The sequence below is a fragment of the Astyanax mexicanus genome, chromosome 14 (assembly GCF_023375975.1).
Source record: "Astyanax mexicanus isolate ESR-SI-001 chromosome 14, AstMex3_surface, whole genome shotgun sequence".
Taxonomy (NCBI): domain Eukaryota; kingdom Metazoa; phylum Chordata; class Actinopteri; order Characiformes; family Acestrorhamphidae; genus Astyanax; species Astyanax mexicanus.
Genome location: NC_064421.1, coordinates 17,475,899 through 17,492,987, shown reverse-complemented (window position 1 = coordinate 17,492,987; position 17,089 = coordinate 17,475,899). Strand labels below are relative to the sequence as shown.

The following is a 17,089-nucleotide window of genomic DNA, read 5'->3' as shown; positions in this document are numbered from 1 at the left end:
ACAGAGGCACGAGGAACAGGTAAATAAACAGAGAAAATGACAACAGACAGGAAACAGGGCAAGGACGTGACAGTATGTGTGCGTGGTTTCTAGGAACAGAAATTAACAGGACATAAACAAGTTTAAATGCACTTCCCACTAATATAGCACTAAAACAAAATAAAGCCTGATTATGCTATGTAAGGTATAAATAATGTAGAATAAGCAAAATAACTGGTAAGGTTTAACTACTATACAATAACTAATAAAATATATCTCACAACTGTCCTAGCAAAGTAGCTGATAATAAAATATAGACAGTTAACTTTACTATTACTAGACTGTCTATCAGCACACAAAGCAATATAATGCTACACTGAGTAAACACTGCGTATTGAATTGAACATTTCACGAACATTAAACTGTTTTTTAAAACTGAACGAAACACCAAGCTAATGCATATTCTCAAAAAAGTAAAACACCAGCGCTTCATACAACACTAAACAGATCCAAACACAAACACATTAGTAAAAACTTTTAGTCTCATTCTCTTACTATCTGCCTCCCTCTTTCTCAGACTGCTGGTTTCTCTCTTTCTAATCTGTGCCTTTGCTTCTTTTAAGGTCTTTCTAAACTGGTCCACGCTTGATCCTTGGGCTTCAGGGGCTGATTATTTTTAAAGCAGCCCTCTCTATTAACCCCACTTGAACCAAATTTACCTGCATGCTTGGTTGTGCTTTGTCTATCATCTCCTGTAAATGATCTTTAATGTTTCCAGGGTCTCTAACATTGATGCTGTATTAAAGCAAGTTCTGCTGGAACCTCGTATTTACAGTGAAGAGGCACTTCTATCAAAGAACACACTGCCACTCAGAGTCTAGTAACACCATAATTGGCCTGTAAAATGGATTTGTTCCATCTGGATTAATTGTTGTAAAGAAGTTTTACAGAACACTAAAATACAGTTTGTCGCTTGAATAACTTCATGCTGATATTTCAAACTTGTTCTTTACCCTCCTGATTGGTTGGGGCAGAGGGCAGATGAGGTCCATTTAAATAAAGAACCACTGCTCTTAGTTTTATGCTCACTGCTTTTATTTTTATGTTTTCTCCCAGATAATAACATTGCTTAATGAGACTATGGTCTGGCATGGTCTCACTGCCCCTGGTGTTGTTACAGTATGTATTAGCTAGTATAAGATCAGTGAAATAATCCCACCTGTAAAATTACTTTAACGTGCAATGTGCCTACAGTACAGACAAATTCAGGGCAATACAGGCAGAAGCAGTGCATTATATATACCCTGCATTTACAGTTACACTCAACACTGTGCTGCAGTCAAAGAGAGAGGTTGAGTGTAAATCCATTTACAGAGCACACTGATAATCAGCCCCATAAACAACATTCTGATGTGCTGGAAATTGTAGATGACTTGCAAGTTTCAGGGAGACACTATCAATATGCAGAAAAATCCTGTGACTCGCAGGAGAAATACAAAGTCTGTAATTGTAAGGCATTATTTGAAAAAAAAAAAAAAACTTTTAAAGTATCCATTTTATTTTCCATGATAAAAAGTGGGTCCCATCTTTGTTCACTTTAAACTTTAACTTTAAAGTTGCACTACCCAAATAAAACCCTGAAGGTCACCATATTTCATTCTGCAATCATTATATCTTAAACTTAAAGAACACCAACACCACATTTATATTAATAAACAGAGTGTGTATCTTAACCAATATTAAATTAAATGACTTAACCATCCCAATGTCTGTAGTAATATTTTAATTGAATATGTAAGGCGATTCAATTTCACAGGGCATATAGTGTATTTCATTGTCCTAATATTTACCACTTTGAGTTACTTTTAACAGTTTAATAAAACATAACTTTACAATGGCATTGTAATGATTAAAACAAAGCAAGTGCAACATTTTGTCATTAGCTGTATTTCATGGCATCAGATCGTTCTACATCATTTGTACAGTTCATCGTTTACAGCCTTTCACGTTTTTATTGCATATCGTTTCATTCCACATTGCCTAATTAAAAAAAAACATTACATTTTTTTAAATAATCAAGCACCACCCAGTTCTAGCAAGTTCAGCAATGTTTGTGAAATCACTTTTTAAAATTCTGCCTCTTCAAGATGCACTGTGCTTGTTGTTGCGTTTCTGCATCATTATTGGTCAGAGTTTTCTCATCTTCTCCTCTGCTGCAGGGTAAAGACTGAGGAGTTGTGGGTAGCTGAAGTGGTGTAACAGAAGGGTTGACAGGTGTGACAGTCTGGTTTTCCTGTTCAGGAAATGCATGAAGCTGCCAGAACTGTGGATCGTCTTGCTGTCTGTGGGTCTTCATGTGGGCATTGCGACTCTTGACCTTAAAAAACACTCTGCAGAAATGAGATGGTTTAGTAGATTAGATCAACAATAAAGAAGCACCTTGATGGAGAGATAACGCATGCCACATTACCAAATGTGATACAAATGTGTTTCAGTTGTGTCTTACTTTCCACATTCAGTGCAGGGGAAAATGAGAGTTGAGTCAGTTTCTCCACTGGTGGTACTGTTTGATGGAGAGCTTTTCACAGAACCGCTAACTAACTGCTGAGCTGATTTTGGTCTGGAGTATTCAGCCAGTGGAGTATTCAGTCCACTAAGACTGATCTGGTTCCAGTCATCTTCAGTGAACATCTAAAAAAAAAAACCAATAGTACATTTAAATTAACTATACCCACCACAACTAACTCAGTAAAACAAATTCTGCCAATCTTATACTGATAAAATGTTAAACAAGCACAGAAGACTTAACAAGGTCAGTCTGTTTCTGAGATAAAGTAGTGAAATTGAATTGAATTGTAAAGTCATATGAAGTTTATAAATAACCTTATGAGCTAGTTTCCAGGACATATACACTTACAGGCCCACTGCTTGGTAAATCACAGACAACCGCAGCACAGGATTTGTCAGAAAGGTCAGAGAACTCCAGGCCTTTGGTCTGGTTCTTGGCGACATGGTTCAGTAGTTTTGTATTGCTTCTCTTTAATTCACCCTGATTTAAAAGAAAAAAATCATATGAGAATATTCACAAAGACGACTGAAGTTCCACACAAGAACATTTAAATTTATGGATCACTGAAAAGTTAGAGATGAGTTGGGTTTCCTCACATTTGAGAAGTGTAACTCACATTTACTACACTGCAGTAAAAACAAATCACACCTTGAGCTTCCTATTATGTAACATATGCATTTAAAGAAGCTAAGAGTTACAAAACTGCATTGAAAGTGAAACAAGCATGTGGACTGTACAAATGCTCCATACGAAGCAATGCAGCAATATGTCTCTGCAACCTGCAACCTCACCTTAAAGCAACAGCTTTAAAATCATTTTGACGGTACACTAAATTGTAATAGGGAGATTGGTTTGTTTGCAGTGTGAAAACACTTTTAGATGGTTTGACTTTTGAACCAATTACAGGAAGTTGAGGCAGGCTATCGTTTCCCATTGACCAAAAAAAGAATGCAGGCACAGGGTGCAGCTGAATGGGCGCAACAGATTACGTTGGTGATTCCTGTATCTACTGTAACTGTAGATTAATCCTTTTTGCCAAACTGTAATGGGAAAAATCTGTTAATGTCTGTTCTGTTTTTGTGACACACATATACTCAAAGAGGTTTATGCATAACACCTGGAAGGACAACTCGACAAATTCCAAACTGACATCATGTGGATTTCTGACACAGACACACAACGTATGACAAACCAATCATTGTAAATGATTACAAAACCAAATATAGCAAAGCTTTTAAGCCCTTGATAAACTGCAGTGTGAAAGCAAAACTATTCAGTGTAAATGTGTTCTTTGTAACTAAAACATGACCTTTGTTTTACTTTACTTTGTTTTACTTGACTTTCCAGTGTGAATACGCCTTCTGTCACCAACACAAAGTGTGATTAGTATTTAAGAAGCTGGTGTTGCAAGGGAATTGCAATCCACAACTGTAAGGGGAGGCCAAAAGCAAAAAATGCTAATCCATGCATAATACAGCTTGAAGTGTATTTAGAATGTAGTCGACTAGGAAAAAGCATGTAGGGCAAGTAGAGATTCACATCTCACCTCTTTCTCTGGACCTGGTGTTGCAGGGCCTGAGCTGAGTTTCTTGCCCAGTCGGAGTCTCTCCTTCCATGTGCAGTAGTATTCAACACACTGAGAAACTGACTTTGTCTTTACCTAGGATTTAAACACACTGCTTAAGCACATTAACACTACATGGTATAGTCTAATCTGAAGAAATTAGCATTAAAACAAATTATGAGGATACTTATGTGATATGAATATTTACCATTTTTTGAATGAAGTGAAAATCCTTGTTGTAAAGGACCAGGCCCTTGTTTAGTTGCCTCTTCTCTTGCAGGGTCCATTTATCTGATCCTAGTGGATTAATTTGGGTGTGAAGCAAAAAAAAAAAAAACAACAACAACAAAGAAACATACAGAATTTAACTTTTACTAAGCAACACCTCTGTAGTATTATTATTTTGCTGCAAATAGTGGGTTTGTATAGGGAACCAGGTGGTTCCCAAATAGACGTTATTATTACAGTGCAGCTTAATCACAGTATAAAAACCAGATGCAGCCCATGTTTGACCTCTCCTGGTCCCTTCATTCACCTTGATGGGGCCTTTACTGGCATCTATATGTGGGGGCAACAAGGAACCCAAGGACAAAACTTTCTGGTTCCCTGTTGAGATACCTATACAGTCCCTGCAAACACTGCACTGTTTAAAATATACAATTATATTCACTGTCCAATACTTCTGTCTTTTCTCTGCCATCTTAAAAGATTGAATGTCACATTAACTTTCAAGTCGGGACTTCATATTAACCATAATATCAATAGCATGTTAATGCAGCATCTATTCTTAGAAATAAATAGTGGGCATTAAATATTTTTAAGAATATTATGCAATAAGCCACAATAGAGTTTCTCATACAAAAAGGCTCTAAGTCAGTTACACACCTGCATAGTGGTAGTTTGTTTGAAGGGTGGATGTGCATTTCAAAGGCTTCATGGAGAGAAGTTTCTCAAGCGTTATCTGGTGGGAGAAGACCACATGCAAGAGATCAGAGGTTAATGAAACCTTTATTAACGTTTTATTATAATTTATATAACAGGAACTTAAGCAGAAGTGCCCCTCACCATAACATCTCCTCTACACTCGAAGAAACAATGGAGGGCATATTCTGTGTTAGTCCCTCCTCCTGGCAGCGCACTGGAGCAGGCCATTTTCAGAAGATCGTCCACTTTGATCATAGAAGAAATTCAAATGGCCATCAGAACATTTTATTTTATTTTTTGTCGTTTAATTGCAATCATGACAAACAATGCATTAAAAAACTGATATTATTCATTGAAATGACATTACCTCTTTGCTGGTTGTCTGGGTTATCCAGGTGGTATGGTGTCCAGAGTAAAGTAGCTTTATGGACATCATCTGCTACTTTAGAGTGGCTCTGAATATCTGGGAGCTCTGCTTGAAAATCTAGACCAATATTGATCCGCCTTTAAAATGTACAAATGCACAAATTAGACATTTACAGCATTAACTTTGCTGCAGCACGAACATTTAAGATGGCATAATGATACTACTTTTCTGTTCTGCTGTCAGTACCTACACAGGAAATTTGGCAGTGTTAAATCAACACTGTTAGTGTTAAATCAACACTTATTAGTGTTAAACTTTACACTCTCAGTGTTAATTTAGCACTAACAGTGTTGATTTAACACTGCCAAATTTCCTGTGTACATATTTAGTATAAACTAATAGTCACATTTTCTTCTGGCAATTATTATTTAAAGGGCACCTATTCTTTTCTGTTACCATCATTTTATTGACTTCTTGAGTAGATGATGCAAATCTCATATAGTTAAAAATACTACTAAAGCTTTAAAACAAGATCTTCATTTATTTATTAAAACACTTTCTAGAATTTATAAATTGCATATAAAATTGGTTATCATACTGTTCCTCTAATATCTAATATAGTGTTTTTAATACAGATCAGTTTATTCATCTTTTTGTCTTACGGTTTCATGCTGCTTGATTTGTCTTCTGCATCCAGCGTGGTAATACTGTTATCCACATCACCTATGAATGAAAGATACACATAATATGCATGGGAACTGTTCCTTGTCTAGCTCTTGTCTCATGAAAAACATTTTAGTTTTCTACATTATGTTTGAATGCAGTAACTGTTTTTGGTTATTGGACCAACATTAATGCTCCTGAATGATTTGGGATAAAATCTTCCCAGACTGACTTCCCATTAAAGCTAAGTTATCTTTGTTCACTTGTAAAGTCTCAGTTTCTAAGATACATCTTTTTCATTGGACACTGACATTATGCTTTTACTTCTTTGTGCACCATTTCTATACCTTACATAATGTCCATGTGGTAAAACTTACTGTCCTTGCAGAGATGAACTCGTTGGACGTTCTGTGTTCCAGTGCAGTGAGACCCTGCATGAAAACTGCTGAAGAGACCGGAGCCTGGACGGACAGGGCTGAGCATGGGTGGAGGAGTGTAGGGAACATTATCTCCACAGCTTCCTGGAGAACGCAGTTGGCTTTTAAAAAGCACTGGTCCTCTGGACTCCAGGCCAGCCTTATGTGGGGAAATTACAAGAGGCACCAGGTAGTGGCGGTACCTTTTTTTCACTTGCTTTTCCGTATTTTCTCCCACACCTGCAGTACTGTTCACCTACAAATGGTTTATACTGTTATACAATTATAAATTAAATATGCCTTATAATTTCAAGAACATATAAGAACATATAAACGTTTTAAGAGAAAAAAATAGTGCAATGTAACTTACACATAATGACTGTGAATTCTTTGGTGTAGGGCCTGGTTGCGGTGAACAAGCCTTAACTGTGTCAATAAGATCTCTTTGTCTTGGGTGATGAAGGGAATTTGGCAGCTTGGAGGGAGTTTGGTAATCCTTTACAGGAACAGATACAGGTAACACCATGGGGTCAAGCTGAATTTGGCCATCACTCTATAAAAAAGGATTAAATAGACATTTATTTGTCAATTAGAAGCATAAATTCTTAAATGTTAAAAGTGTAGAGGCCATGTCTAAAGCTATATATTAACATTTGTTCCTGGTGAAGGTTAGACCTTTTAGTAGGGAAGTGCAAAATGTACCATATAGCAATTTCCTGACATTTAGAAAACCAACACTATTTGTTTGAGGACACCCTTCTAATAAAGGCATTCAGCTTTGCACCTATTGTTGACACAGACATACACACTGCTTGACCAGTCCCTGTAAAAAAAAGTATTGCAGATTGAATAGATAAACGTGATTGCTAAACATGAACTATTGACAAGAAGGTCACAAGGTCCCCCAACATTAAGCTGTGGAGCAGTGGAACCGTCCTTTCTGGAATAGTAGTTTGAGAAGTGGATGTGATCATCTAACATTCTGACCTGACTAAAACTCTTGTCACTGAAGACACTCAAATCTTCACATCAGAGCTTCAGAATCTAGTAGAAAGCCTTTCCTAGACAGTAGAGACAGTAACTACAACAAAAGCAGGATAACACCTTTTTTGAAAAAGAATACTGAAAAAGATGAGCAGGTGTTTCAGTACTTCTGTTCTAAATAATGATATGCTGGCCCAACTCTTTTCAAACGTTTGCTTCTAAAGGTTTAGTCACTATTTTTGAGATCTTCTTACAGTTTTGAAGGCTGTTGGATGTGTCCTGAATCCCCCATGGGAACGCATGTGGCCATTAAGGGCTGGCAAACTTTTAAACTCTCTTTGACAGACGATGCACTTCAGCTTGGTACTGGACCCTTTGTCCCTCACCATCCCCATTTCCTTCCTATAAACATGGCCAAAATCAACTTTGTTAAAAATATAATAAAAAAATAATAAAATAATTATAAAATAGTAATGATGAATCACTACAGAACCGTAGACATCCCACCTGTAGACAGTTGAAATCTGGTCATCTGGAATATCAGGTGAGTGAATCTTTAGGAGAAAGAAGAAATGGGTAAGTGTTACAACAACTTTTAAATTAAAAGCAGTAGTATTCCAGGGTTGTGAGGGAATTAGTTATATATATATATATATATATATATATATATATACAGAGGCATGAAAAAGTATTTGCCCCCTACAAAGCAAAAACAAAGTTTTTGCTTTTTTGTCATACTGATATTTTTGTATTTTAAACTGAGTAAATATAAAACGCCCTTTTTAATGCTAATTTTATTTATTAAAGGAAAAAAAAATCCAAAACATTCTAGCCCTGGTGTGTTTGCCCCTAAACCTAAAAACTTGGTTGTGCCATCATTAGCAACAACAATTGCAATCAAGCTTTACAGATAACTGGCAACAAGTCTTTCACATCTTTGAGGATAAATGTTGGCCCACAAAGTTGTTTAAATTTAGCCACATTTAGCCACGCTGTTGTGTTCTTTTTGGTCAGCAGTCTCTTTCTTTTTATTAAATCATTAACAATGACCTTAACTGAGGCAAATAAGACCTGCAGTTCTTTAAATGTTATTCTGGGTTCTTTTGTGACCTCCTGGATGAGTTGTTCATGCCCTTTTGGAATAATTTTGGTCGGCCGGTCACTCCTGGGAAGGTTCACCAGCATTCCATATTCAGACAGGTTCTATTTAAGTGATTTATTAATTATACAGAAAAACACATTTTCACAAAGAGCTAGATTGGTTTGGATAGTTTTTTCCCTTAATAAACATTTATATTACATTTATTCAGGTTATATTTGTCTGATATGAAAGTTTGGTTTATCATCTAAAATGTATGTATGACAAAAATGCAAAAATAAAAGTAATCTGTAAGGTGGACAGTACATTTTCACACCACTGACAATTACTTTTTACAAAAAACACTTTTACTTGCTCTTAATTCAAACTATCATGCTGCTATAGCAAAACTTGCATTCTGGACTTCATGTTGCTGCTACCTGCCTACTCTCCCTATTTTGTGTATTTATCTTGATCTATTTCATTCTATTCTATTTTATTCTATTCTATTTTATTTTTTAATCCTTCTTCATTTTATCTTATTTATCTTTTTAGTCAATTTTACCAATTGCTCTTGGGTGTAAACTGGACCGTGAGATCACAATTTCGTTTCACCTCATGTACCACATGTGATGTGAATGGGAGTAAAGCCTCTTTGAATCCTTGAATCCTCAAAATTTACAGATTGTCACTTAATCGATTGTTGAAAATGTGTTGATAAAATCAATAACCTACCTGTGTCCACTGCTGTCTGTAGGAATTGATGTGATGAAGCACTCCTCCCCTCAGAGCTGCTGACTGAGCTGCTGTCTGATTGACCCCTGACCCAGCGCTTTGATAATGGGAGCTGCAGAGACCCTTCCTTTTTTCAGGATGATGTAAATCCATACAGGCCTCCTCTTTCAGACCAGGAAATCCAGGCATGGTGTTGAGTGATGCCAGGGGGTTGTCTCCAAAAGAGGCATTTTGCTTGAAAGACAGTAAGTGTGCTGGGTGTGCTTGCTCGTGATGTTGCTGGTGCTGGTACATTTCACTCTGGTTGGGGAATGGATGAAAGTGCTGTGGTTCCTTGAAGTGAGGAGACTGCAGTGGCAATCCTTGACCAATTTGGAAAGCTGGTTGTTCAGGTGCTTTATAGTCCTCGGGGTAGCCAAAGGTTGGTGATCCTGCAGACTGTGGGCCTTCGAGTGGAGATTGCTGAATGTAGTGCCCTCTCTGCTCTTGCTTTTGTGGGGTTAATGAATAATTTGTGAGCTGATTTTGGCTGGTTTGCATCCCTTGGTGCTGGAAAGGATACAGGTTCTGGGACTTGTAAGGGGGTAACTTGTATACCTGCTCTGGTTGGCTTTCCCTGAGCTGTTGTTTGTTCTGCTGATATCCATAATGATATTGCTGATGGTTTTGGTAGAGGTTGTCAGTCATATGTTGGCTGTTTATTGGAGGATATGATTGTTTGTTATGGCCTTGCTGACTCTGCATGGCTACTGGACTAAATGGCTCTCGATCTGACCCATCCGAGGGTGTTGCACTTTGAGGTGAGAGCAAAATCTCTGGTACTTGAGTGTCCTCCAAGCTTTTTTCACCTACACTGTTGACAAAAGCCATGTTTGGGATTTTCATGGAAAAGGCTTTGGAAAAGGAATCTAGCCTTTGCAGAGCACTGGCATTAAACTTGCTAGCCAGTCCAGCATTGCTGTGAGGGATGACACTGAAGGGGTAGACAAAATGGGAACCCATTGCCTCTGTCACTTCATCTTTAGATGAGGAGCCCCACAAACTAGATGCAGACTTCTCCAGTGGATTATAATCCCAGCATCCTCCACTGTGTTGTATGTCAAATAGTAGAGAAGGCTCATTCTGTGGCGTGGCGGGTGATAATGTATGCTTTTGGTTAACATGTGGAGACAATGGACAAGTTTGTAATGAGCTTGCAGTAGGGAAACCATAAGCAGGCGATGCTGATAGACTGTTCTGAAATGAATAGGCTCCATTACTGTCATAGAGGTTCTCTGTCATTTTGGAAAGAATTACAGTAATCAGAGCTTCTTCTTTACTGTGTGTTAATATATTACTCTAGGTTGCTAATTAGCTAATTTGAATGAACAGCAGAACCAACAAAGTAAGGAAGATGGTGATATAGGACAGTAAACAGTCTTTTTCCAGTCATGTTTAGGGTAACTGTGGAATGCTGGCTGTGGAATCAGAGTTCAGCTGACATGCTGCTCATCATGAATGAGTTATTCCTGTAGAGAGGAATAGAAGTTCCTTAGACAGAATAAGAAGAAAAGCATAAGCATTCTGTGCAAAAAGCAGAACAATATTCTGGCGGTAAAATGTAGCTATGCATAGCATAATCACATAGATAAACAATGCATAAAAGAGCACCAAAGACATCCTAAACAAGCATTGATAATGATAATTGGAATTTTCTTGCGGATAGAATCTTTTTACTTATCATATTGGTCACAATTAGCTTTTTATGTCTACTATGGGCACATCTCATTGAACTGCTCAGGTAAAAATGCATCAGGTAAAAATGATTGGTCTTATTAAAATGCACAACGTTCCAAGACACATCACTCACATCTCGTCCCATTAAAACAATGCAAAACAAAATTACATGAAACTAAACAAGCGTTTAGAGTGTTTGTACAATAATAGTTGCAATTACCATGACGACTCACCGTAGACCATATCCACATTTCTTCAGAAGGTGTAGTCTTCTAGCACTATTCTTAGGGTTGATGTTGATGTCCGTAGACCTCTGTTGCTACAGGAGCACAAACTGTCCCACCAATCACAAAGAGTCTTCCACCAAACTTGTACTTTCTAAGCAGTCGATGGTTTGGCAAAAAAATAAGAATTAATTTATGTTAAAAGAAAATCACAATGGTCCGACCAGACTTTTCAACATCAAAGAAGAGGAGAAATTCTTGAAACAGAGACAAATCCTTTTGTGGACGTCCAAAATGAACTTTAATGCTGTATGCTGGTCCCTTAAACACATTCAGTAAAGTCACACCATGACTCAGTCTGAGACTTCCTCTCTCACCCACACTCTAGAATATGTATGTAATTCAGCTATGCGCCATCTTATCATTTCCTGTCACATGAGCTGTTTTCATAGTGGCCTGCCACTTTTTTTATCTAGCCTTCTTCGAAAAAAGAAAAAAAGATAAAGTATATGTTCATCAATGTTCACAGGCCTTATTGTATACCGTAAACAAACCACCAATAAGGTTTTGAAAGCTTGTCATATGCATTTTAGTTATTAGTGTCCAGCATGAATTATTTAATGTTTAATTTCTTATACCCTCCACTTTTAGTGATCAGTATACAGTCTAACATATTTTTGAATATTAGATTATTAGATTCTTCTTAGTAGAAGTTCCAACACTGGATTTAGAACAAGGTGAATAACGTATAAGTTATTGAGTGTTATTGGGCTGTGGTGTGAATCAGATATAAAGTGAGTGTCAGAAACTCAAGTGGCCTTTGTGGTTTTGAGAGTTTCCATCCTCAACTCGCTCTGGTGAGTGACTAAATGAATGTCATTGCCTTCAACCAGTTAGTATAAAAGCAACCGTTCCAACTGACCTATATAGATATATATTACAATAAATACAAGCAGCAATTTTACAAAAAGCAGTGCTTTTACAGCATTGTTTTTCTTAAAACATATTTTTATCTCTTCTCATCTGAGTTTAATAGATTCCTTGTTACGTTTTACTGTATCTATGTATATTTGCATCTGTTCAAATCATATGTGTTGCATTTTTCAGGTAAAAACACTCATTTTGCTGATATATATATATATATATATATATATATACGTATATATATACGTATATATATATATGTATATATATATATATACGTATATATATATATATATAGATATATATATATATATACGTATATATATATATATATATATATATATATATATACACACATATATATATATGTGTGTATATATATATATATATATATACACACACATATATATATATATGTGTGTGTATATATATATATACAGTATATAGACCAAAAATAAAAAAGGGTTAAACAAACCAGAATAAATTTTATATTTTGGATTCTTCATTTTCTTAGCCAGTTTCATGAGAAAGAGTCGCCTGGAATGGCTTTCAGTTAACAGTTAACTTGTCAAGAGTTAATTACTTGAATATATTGCTCTCTTAATGTGTTTAAGAGGATCAGTTGTAGAGGTTGTGAAGAGGTAGTAAATAGCTCTATTTGTGTAATGTTTTAATCCATGTTATGGCAAAAACTACTCAACTAAGTAAAGAATAAAAGTAATGAAGGTCAGTCAGTCTAAACTTTTTTATGAATTTTAAAAGTATCCACAAGTGGAGTTGTGATCAGATTCTAAACATGCTGTAAAACAGCTGTGGAGTGCTGGAGCTTCAGCCAATGTCTTAAGGATATGTCTTAAACCATAATTAATCATCCATTAGCACCCTTATTTTAGCACAGTTGACTCCAAAAGCAACTCTGGTGGAGCAAGTGTCTGCAAACATCAAACTATGTAGAATTAATCATCACCGTTGATGATGAGTGCAACTGTACTTTTCTCCCTAATAACATTGCAATGCGACAATTTTTTCTGGGTGTAACAATATTTTTGTTAATGATTGTATACTCTATCACAAAAAAACGGCAATTTTCCATCCCATGCAGCTCAAATATTCGTCCACATTTTTTTGCAGATTTTGCAGTAGATTGGAGAGTTAATAATGCGCCCAAGAGCATCACACACATTTTTAATCAGGAATAGGTCTGGCCATGGCAAAGGATCTGTGTCGTCAGGGCGAGCTTTTGAGACGTCTGCATTGTGAGGATAAACATTGCCCTGTTGGAGTAGTGCACCAGAGTGTGCATTCAAAAAAGGTTGACCACAGGCTGCAGGACCTTATTAACTGCTAAACTTATTGTTCTATCAAAGTGTCTGTAATAAAGACCAAAGGTGATCTGAAATCATTTGAATGTGCACCCCACTCAATAACACCAGTTCCCAGGCCCTCTGGACATGTGACTTGTAACAACAAATTGTGCATCTTTGCACTGACCACAGTGCCTACCCACACGCGGATTGTTTGTTTGTTTTGTTTTGATGATACAGTGCTATTTTGAGTCACTTCATGACAATCTGGCATGACATCATTGCAGTCTTCTGAGATGTTGACATGGGTGTTAAGGGCAGTCATCGTAATGGTCTGCATGCATGTCGTTCTGCATTGTGCAGCCGTCTGCCAAGGGTGCTGACACTAACAGGATGACTCATGGAGGGCATCACTGCTTGCTGAATGTCCGCAATTAAACCTGTTGGTTTACTCTGTACAGTACAGTAGTTTATTTACAGTTTTTATTACCCCAGTATATTTAGTAAGAGACTGCATCCCAATTGCATCCCTAGTAAAATAATATTAATAATGCAAGTTTGGCAGGTTAATATACAAAATATTAATGCTTTAGCTTTTTGTACCAAAAGGAATTAATGGAGCCTTTGCTACGCCAACATACATCACTGCAAGATTTCCAGACGCCATTGCTGCTGCACTTTCCTCATCACTGCCATTTTTCCTAATGTTGTTTCAGAAGTAAGTAGATCCCCCCTTTCCTCTTCTCATTGCATTGTGGGATAGTAGTGCCCATCATAACTACATTAAAAAAATAGAGGCTTTGGCTATTCATTGTGGATATTTGAGTAAATGTTTACACTTTTGTCTACAGTTCATACACAAAGACTAGTTAACATTAGTTTATAGTAATTACTACGCAGATGGAATGCACCCTGAGACATCCAAGCTTCATTAATTTAGAGTTTTTAAGTCTTTAAGTTTTATTTTTTTTTCCCAGCGTGAAATGCCTGATGAGAACCTTTCACTGGCCATACAAACGTTCAGCATATGAACATAATGATAATTAAAGATAACAATTACTTATAAAACTATATACCACAAGTGTATATAAACACATTAACTAAAGTGCATAATCAGAAATGATTTCTTATGGATACAGGTCAATTAATTAAGTCATTTTTTTTATTTTGCCTATGAAGCATTATACTAAATACTTAAACTAAATAACATAGTTCTCAGGTGGCTTTTGTACAGTAATGTGTATATATTAATAGTTAATTAGCAAAAAATAGATAAAGGTATGTTTAAAAGTAGTATGGGTACATTTCTTCAAATGAAACATTTTGCTTGAAAAAAAAAAAACTATTGCAAGCAAGCTACTGTAATACATTTTTGCCACAAATGTTGATGTGCTGTTCTTTGTATTTGTATAATTTAAATACTAGAATAAAATGTATATTGTTTTTCATTATTTTATACACTCAGATTTGAAAAAAAAAACTGTGGCACAGATTAAAGTTGTTCACCACCTTTTTTTAATGATGTCCATTTCATACACTTTTAGCTTTAGTTTTTTGACAGTGTAAATATTTGTGTGTAGAGTTTGCTGATATTTAGTGGAATCCATTTTTCCATAAACTGTGCAGTGTATAGTGTACCACTGGCTGCCATACCACCCAACCCTTAAGAGATCCAGATTCATGCTTGACAGTTGAAAAGGGGTTCATTTAATCAAATTCTGCTTCTTTTGAGACTGTAAGTAAAAGGGTCCGTTTTAAAAACGTCTCACTCACAAGTTTCCTTCAGATAATTCCTTCAGTGGCATGCCCAAAGTCTACTGTTGTGCCTCATGACTTTTTCCAGGTTCCACAGAAGCTAAAGAAAGCTTCACTGACCTACAGGATTTCTGTGTGAGGTCTCCTGCAATTGATGTGAATGTGATTTCTGCCGGAGATGCTTGTCTGTTTGTATGGACAGTTTTAACCATACGTGGCATGAGCTTATTAACCAGTGTTCAGCCTCATTCACAAGAAATTACCTCACAACCAAAGCCATGAGCTGGGGTACCATGACCTTGTTTATTTACTGTACATACTGATTGAATTCAGTATACATAGGTCATTTTTGTTTAAGCAACACTGCACAGTAGAATAGTGTATCACCACTTCGTTTGAGCCCTTCTCTCAGAGTGTTTTCTTGGTGATGCAGATCTTGCTTTGACAGTTCCCCTTAACTGGAGTTTCTTTATGACCTTTCAGTCAGTAAATATTGCGTGCTGGAAGTTTTTATATAATTCCCTTCCTCTTTGTAAGCATACCTTTTCTTTATTGAGGGTTGTACATAGTTACAAAACTTTCCACCTAGAGTGGTGTTTGTATTTTCCACAATTACGATTTTTTGGTATTTACTTGTGAATTAAATATACAGTAATTGTGCACATATAAATATTTTAAATGGTTGAATAAAATTGTACAATTTGTATTATTTGTTAATGTAAATATTAGTTAAAGTTAAATTTGTTTAACTTTAAAAAAGCAATGTTGTTAGGAGGGCCCAGTGCATTAACCTAAATATGATATTAATTAATATCTAGGTCAAGTAATTAGTAATTATGAACTGGACTATTAATTATGAAATACATTTTTAAAATACTGAATTGCTTCTAAATAAATGATAAACATTAAGGGCTATATGCGGTATGTCCACCATATCAATGGGTAAATTGCAGCTTTAACTGTTTAGGGTTTTAGCGTGTACATGTACTGTTGTACTATTGATCATAACTAGTTATTAATGATTATATAACTGTACTATTGCAGTTTACAGAGCACAAATGATAAGTAACAAGTCTTACCTCTTTTTTGTTCTAAATGTGTGGTCCACTCTTTAGCAAGGTCAGTAGAAGTGCTGCAGTAAACACAATACAGTGAACAGATAAACACAACCAGCATGCACACATCATCTAAGAAAATACTGAAGCGTGCAAAGACTGAAAATCTTGTTAGGACATTGGCCAAACAGGGAACTCAACATACTTACTGCTGAGTAAGGAATTCTGCACATCTCCTCTTATAGTAACTGCTATTTCTGATGGCCTTCAGGGGTTCAAGGAAGTTCAGGAAATGCAGACTTATTTCTTTCTATGCTGTGAGGCTTCCTGAGCACAACCGCAAACTATTTTCTCAACCTGTCAAATGTGCTACAAGTGCTGCTCAAGCCCCGCCTGGAAACCTGAATTATGAGAGCTGTGGACAAAGTTATATTACTGTACTTTTCTCAGCTTTGCCAGGAACCATACACGAACGCTACAATGACAAGATTAAACCGCCATATGCATTCACATTCACATTGTTAAAATAAGGAGGTCAACCGTTTTATGCACAAGGCAAATCAACCTAAATAATTGCCCAAATTAATTAGATTAAAAATGGGTCTTTCTAAAGATCATAACTAACCTGAAAAAATAAAAAAACGAATTTATATTGTAAAAAAAAAGTATAAAATAGAACAAGATAGTGCTTCAATCATCATCATAATGAATCAGGCAAGTGCAATACCACTGGTCAATAACTGGCCCTAGTGAAAAGTGGGACTAACAGGAAGTTATGCTAATCTAAGAGCATTTTTACTGAAAGATTGTTGTTGACTTCACATGTTCATCA

General features: G+C 36.3%; 1 protein-coding gene across 3 annotated transcripts; it reads right to left on the bottom strand.

Annotated features, from left to right (window-relative positions):
- Positions 1 to 1,737: 1,737 nt before the first annotated feature.
- LOC103035024 (transcriptional-regulating factor 1) lies at positions 1,738 to 16,621 on the bottom strand. 3 transcript variants are annotated; one of them, XM_022673018.2, is made up of 17 exons: positions 16,467 to 16,621; positions 16,282 to 16,334; positions 11,216 to 11,373; positions 9,280 to 10,787; positions 7,974 to 8,020; positions 7,721 to 7,868; positions 6,853 to 7,035; positions 6,444 to 6,738; positions 6,066 to 6,126; positions 5,404 to 5,540; positions 5,178 to 5,281; positions 4,998 to 5,073; positions 4,321 to 4,409; positions 4,095 to 4,208; positions 2,897 to 3,028; positions 2,486 to 2,670; positions 1,738 to 2,369 (listed from the first exon to the last, which is right to left on the bottom strand). In XM_022673018.2, exons 4-17 carry the CDS (start codon positions 10,558 to 10,560, stop codon positions 2,099 to 2,101), a joined length of 3,123 nt encoding a protein of 1,040 aa, XP_022528739.2. In that variant the 5' UTR covers positions 10,561 to 10,787; positions 11,216 to 11,373; positions 16,282 to 16,334; positions 16,467 to 16,621; the 3' UTR covers positions 1,738 to 2,098. The 3 variants fall into 3 exon arrangements, with proteins under 3 accessions (XP_022528739.2, XP_015461984.3, XP_049320001.1); XM_015606498.3 differs by having other exon boundaries at positions 11,229 to 11,373; XM_049464044.1 differs by having other exon boundaries at positions 9,280 to 11,373.
- Between the last annotated feature and the right edge of the window lie 468 nt (positions 16,622 to 17,089).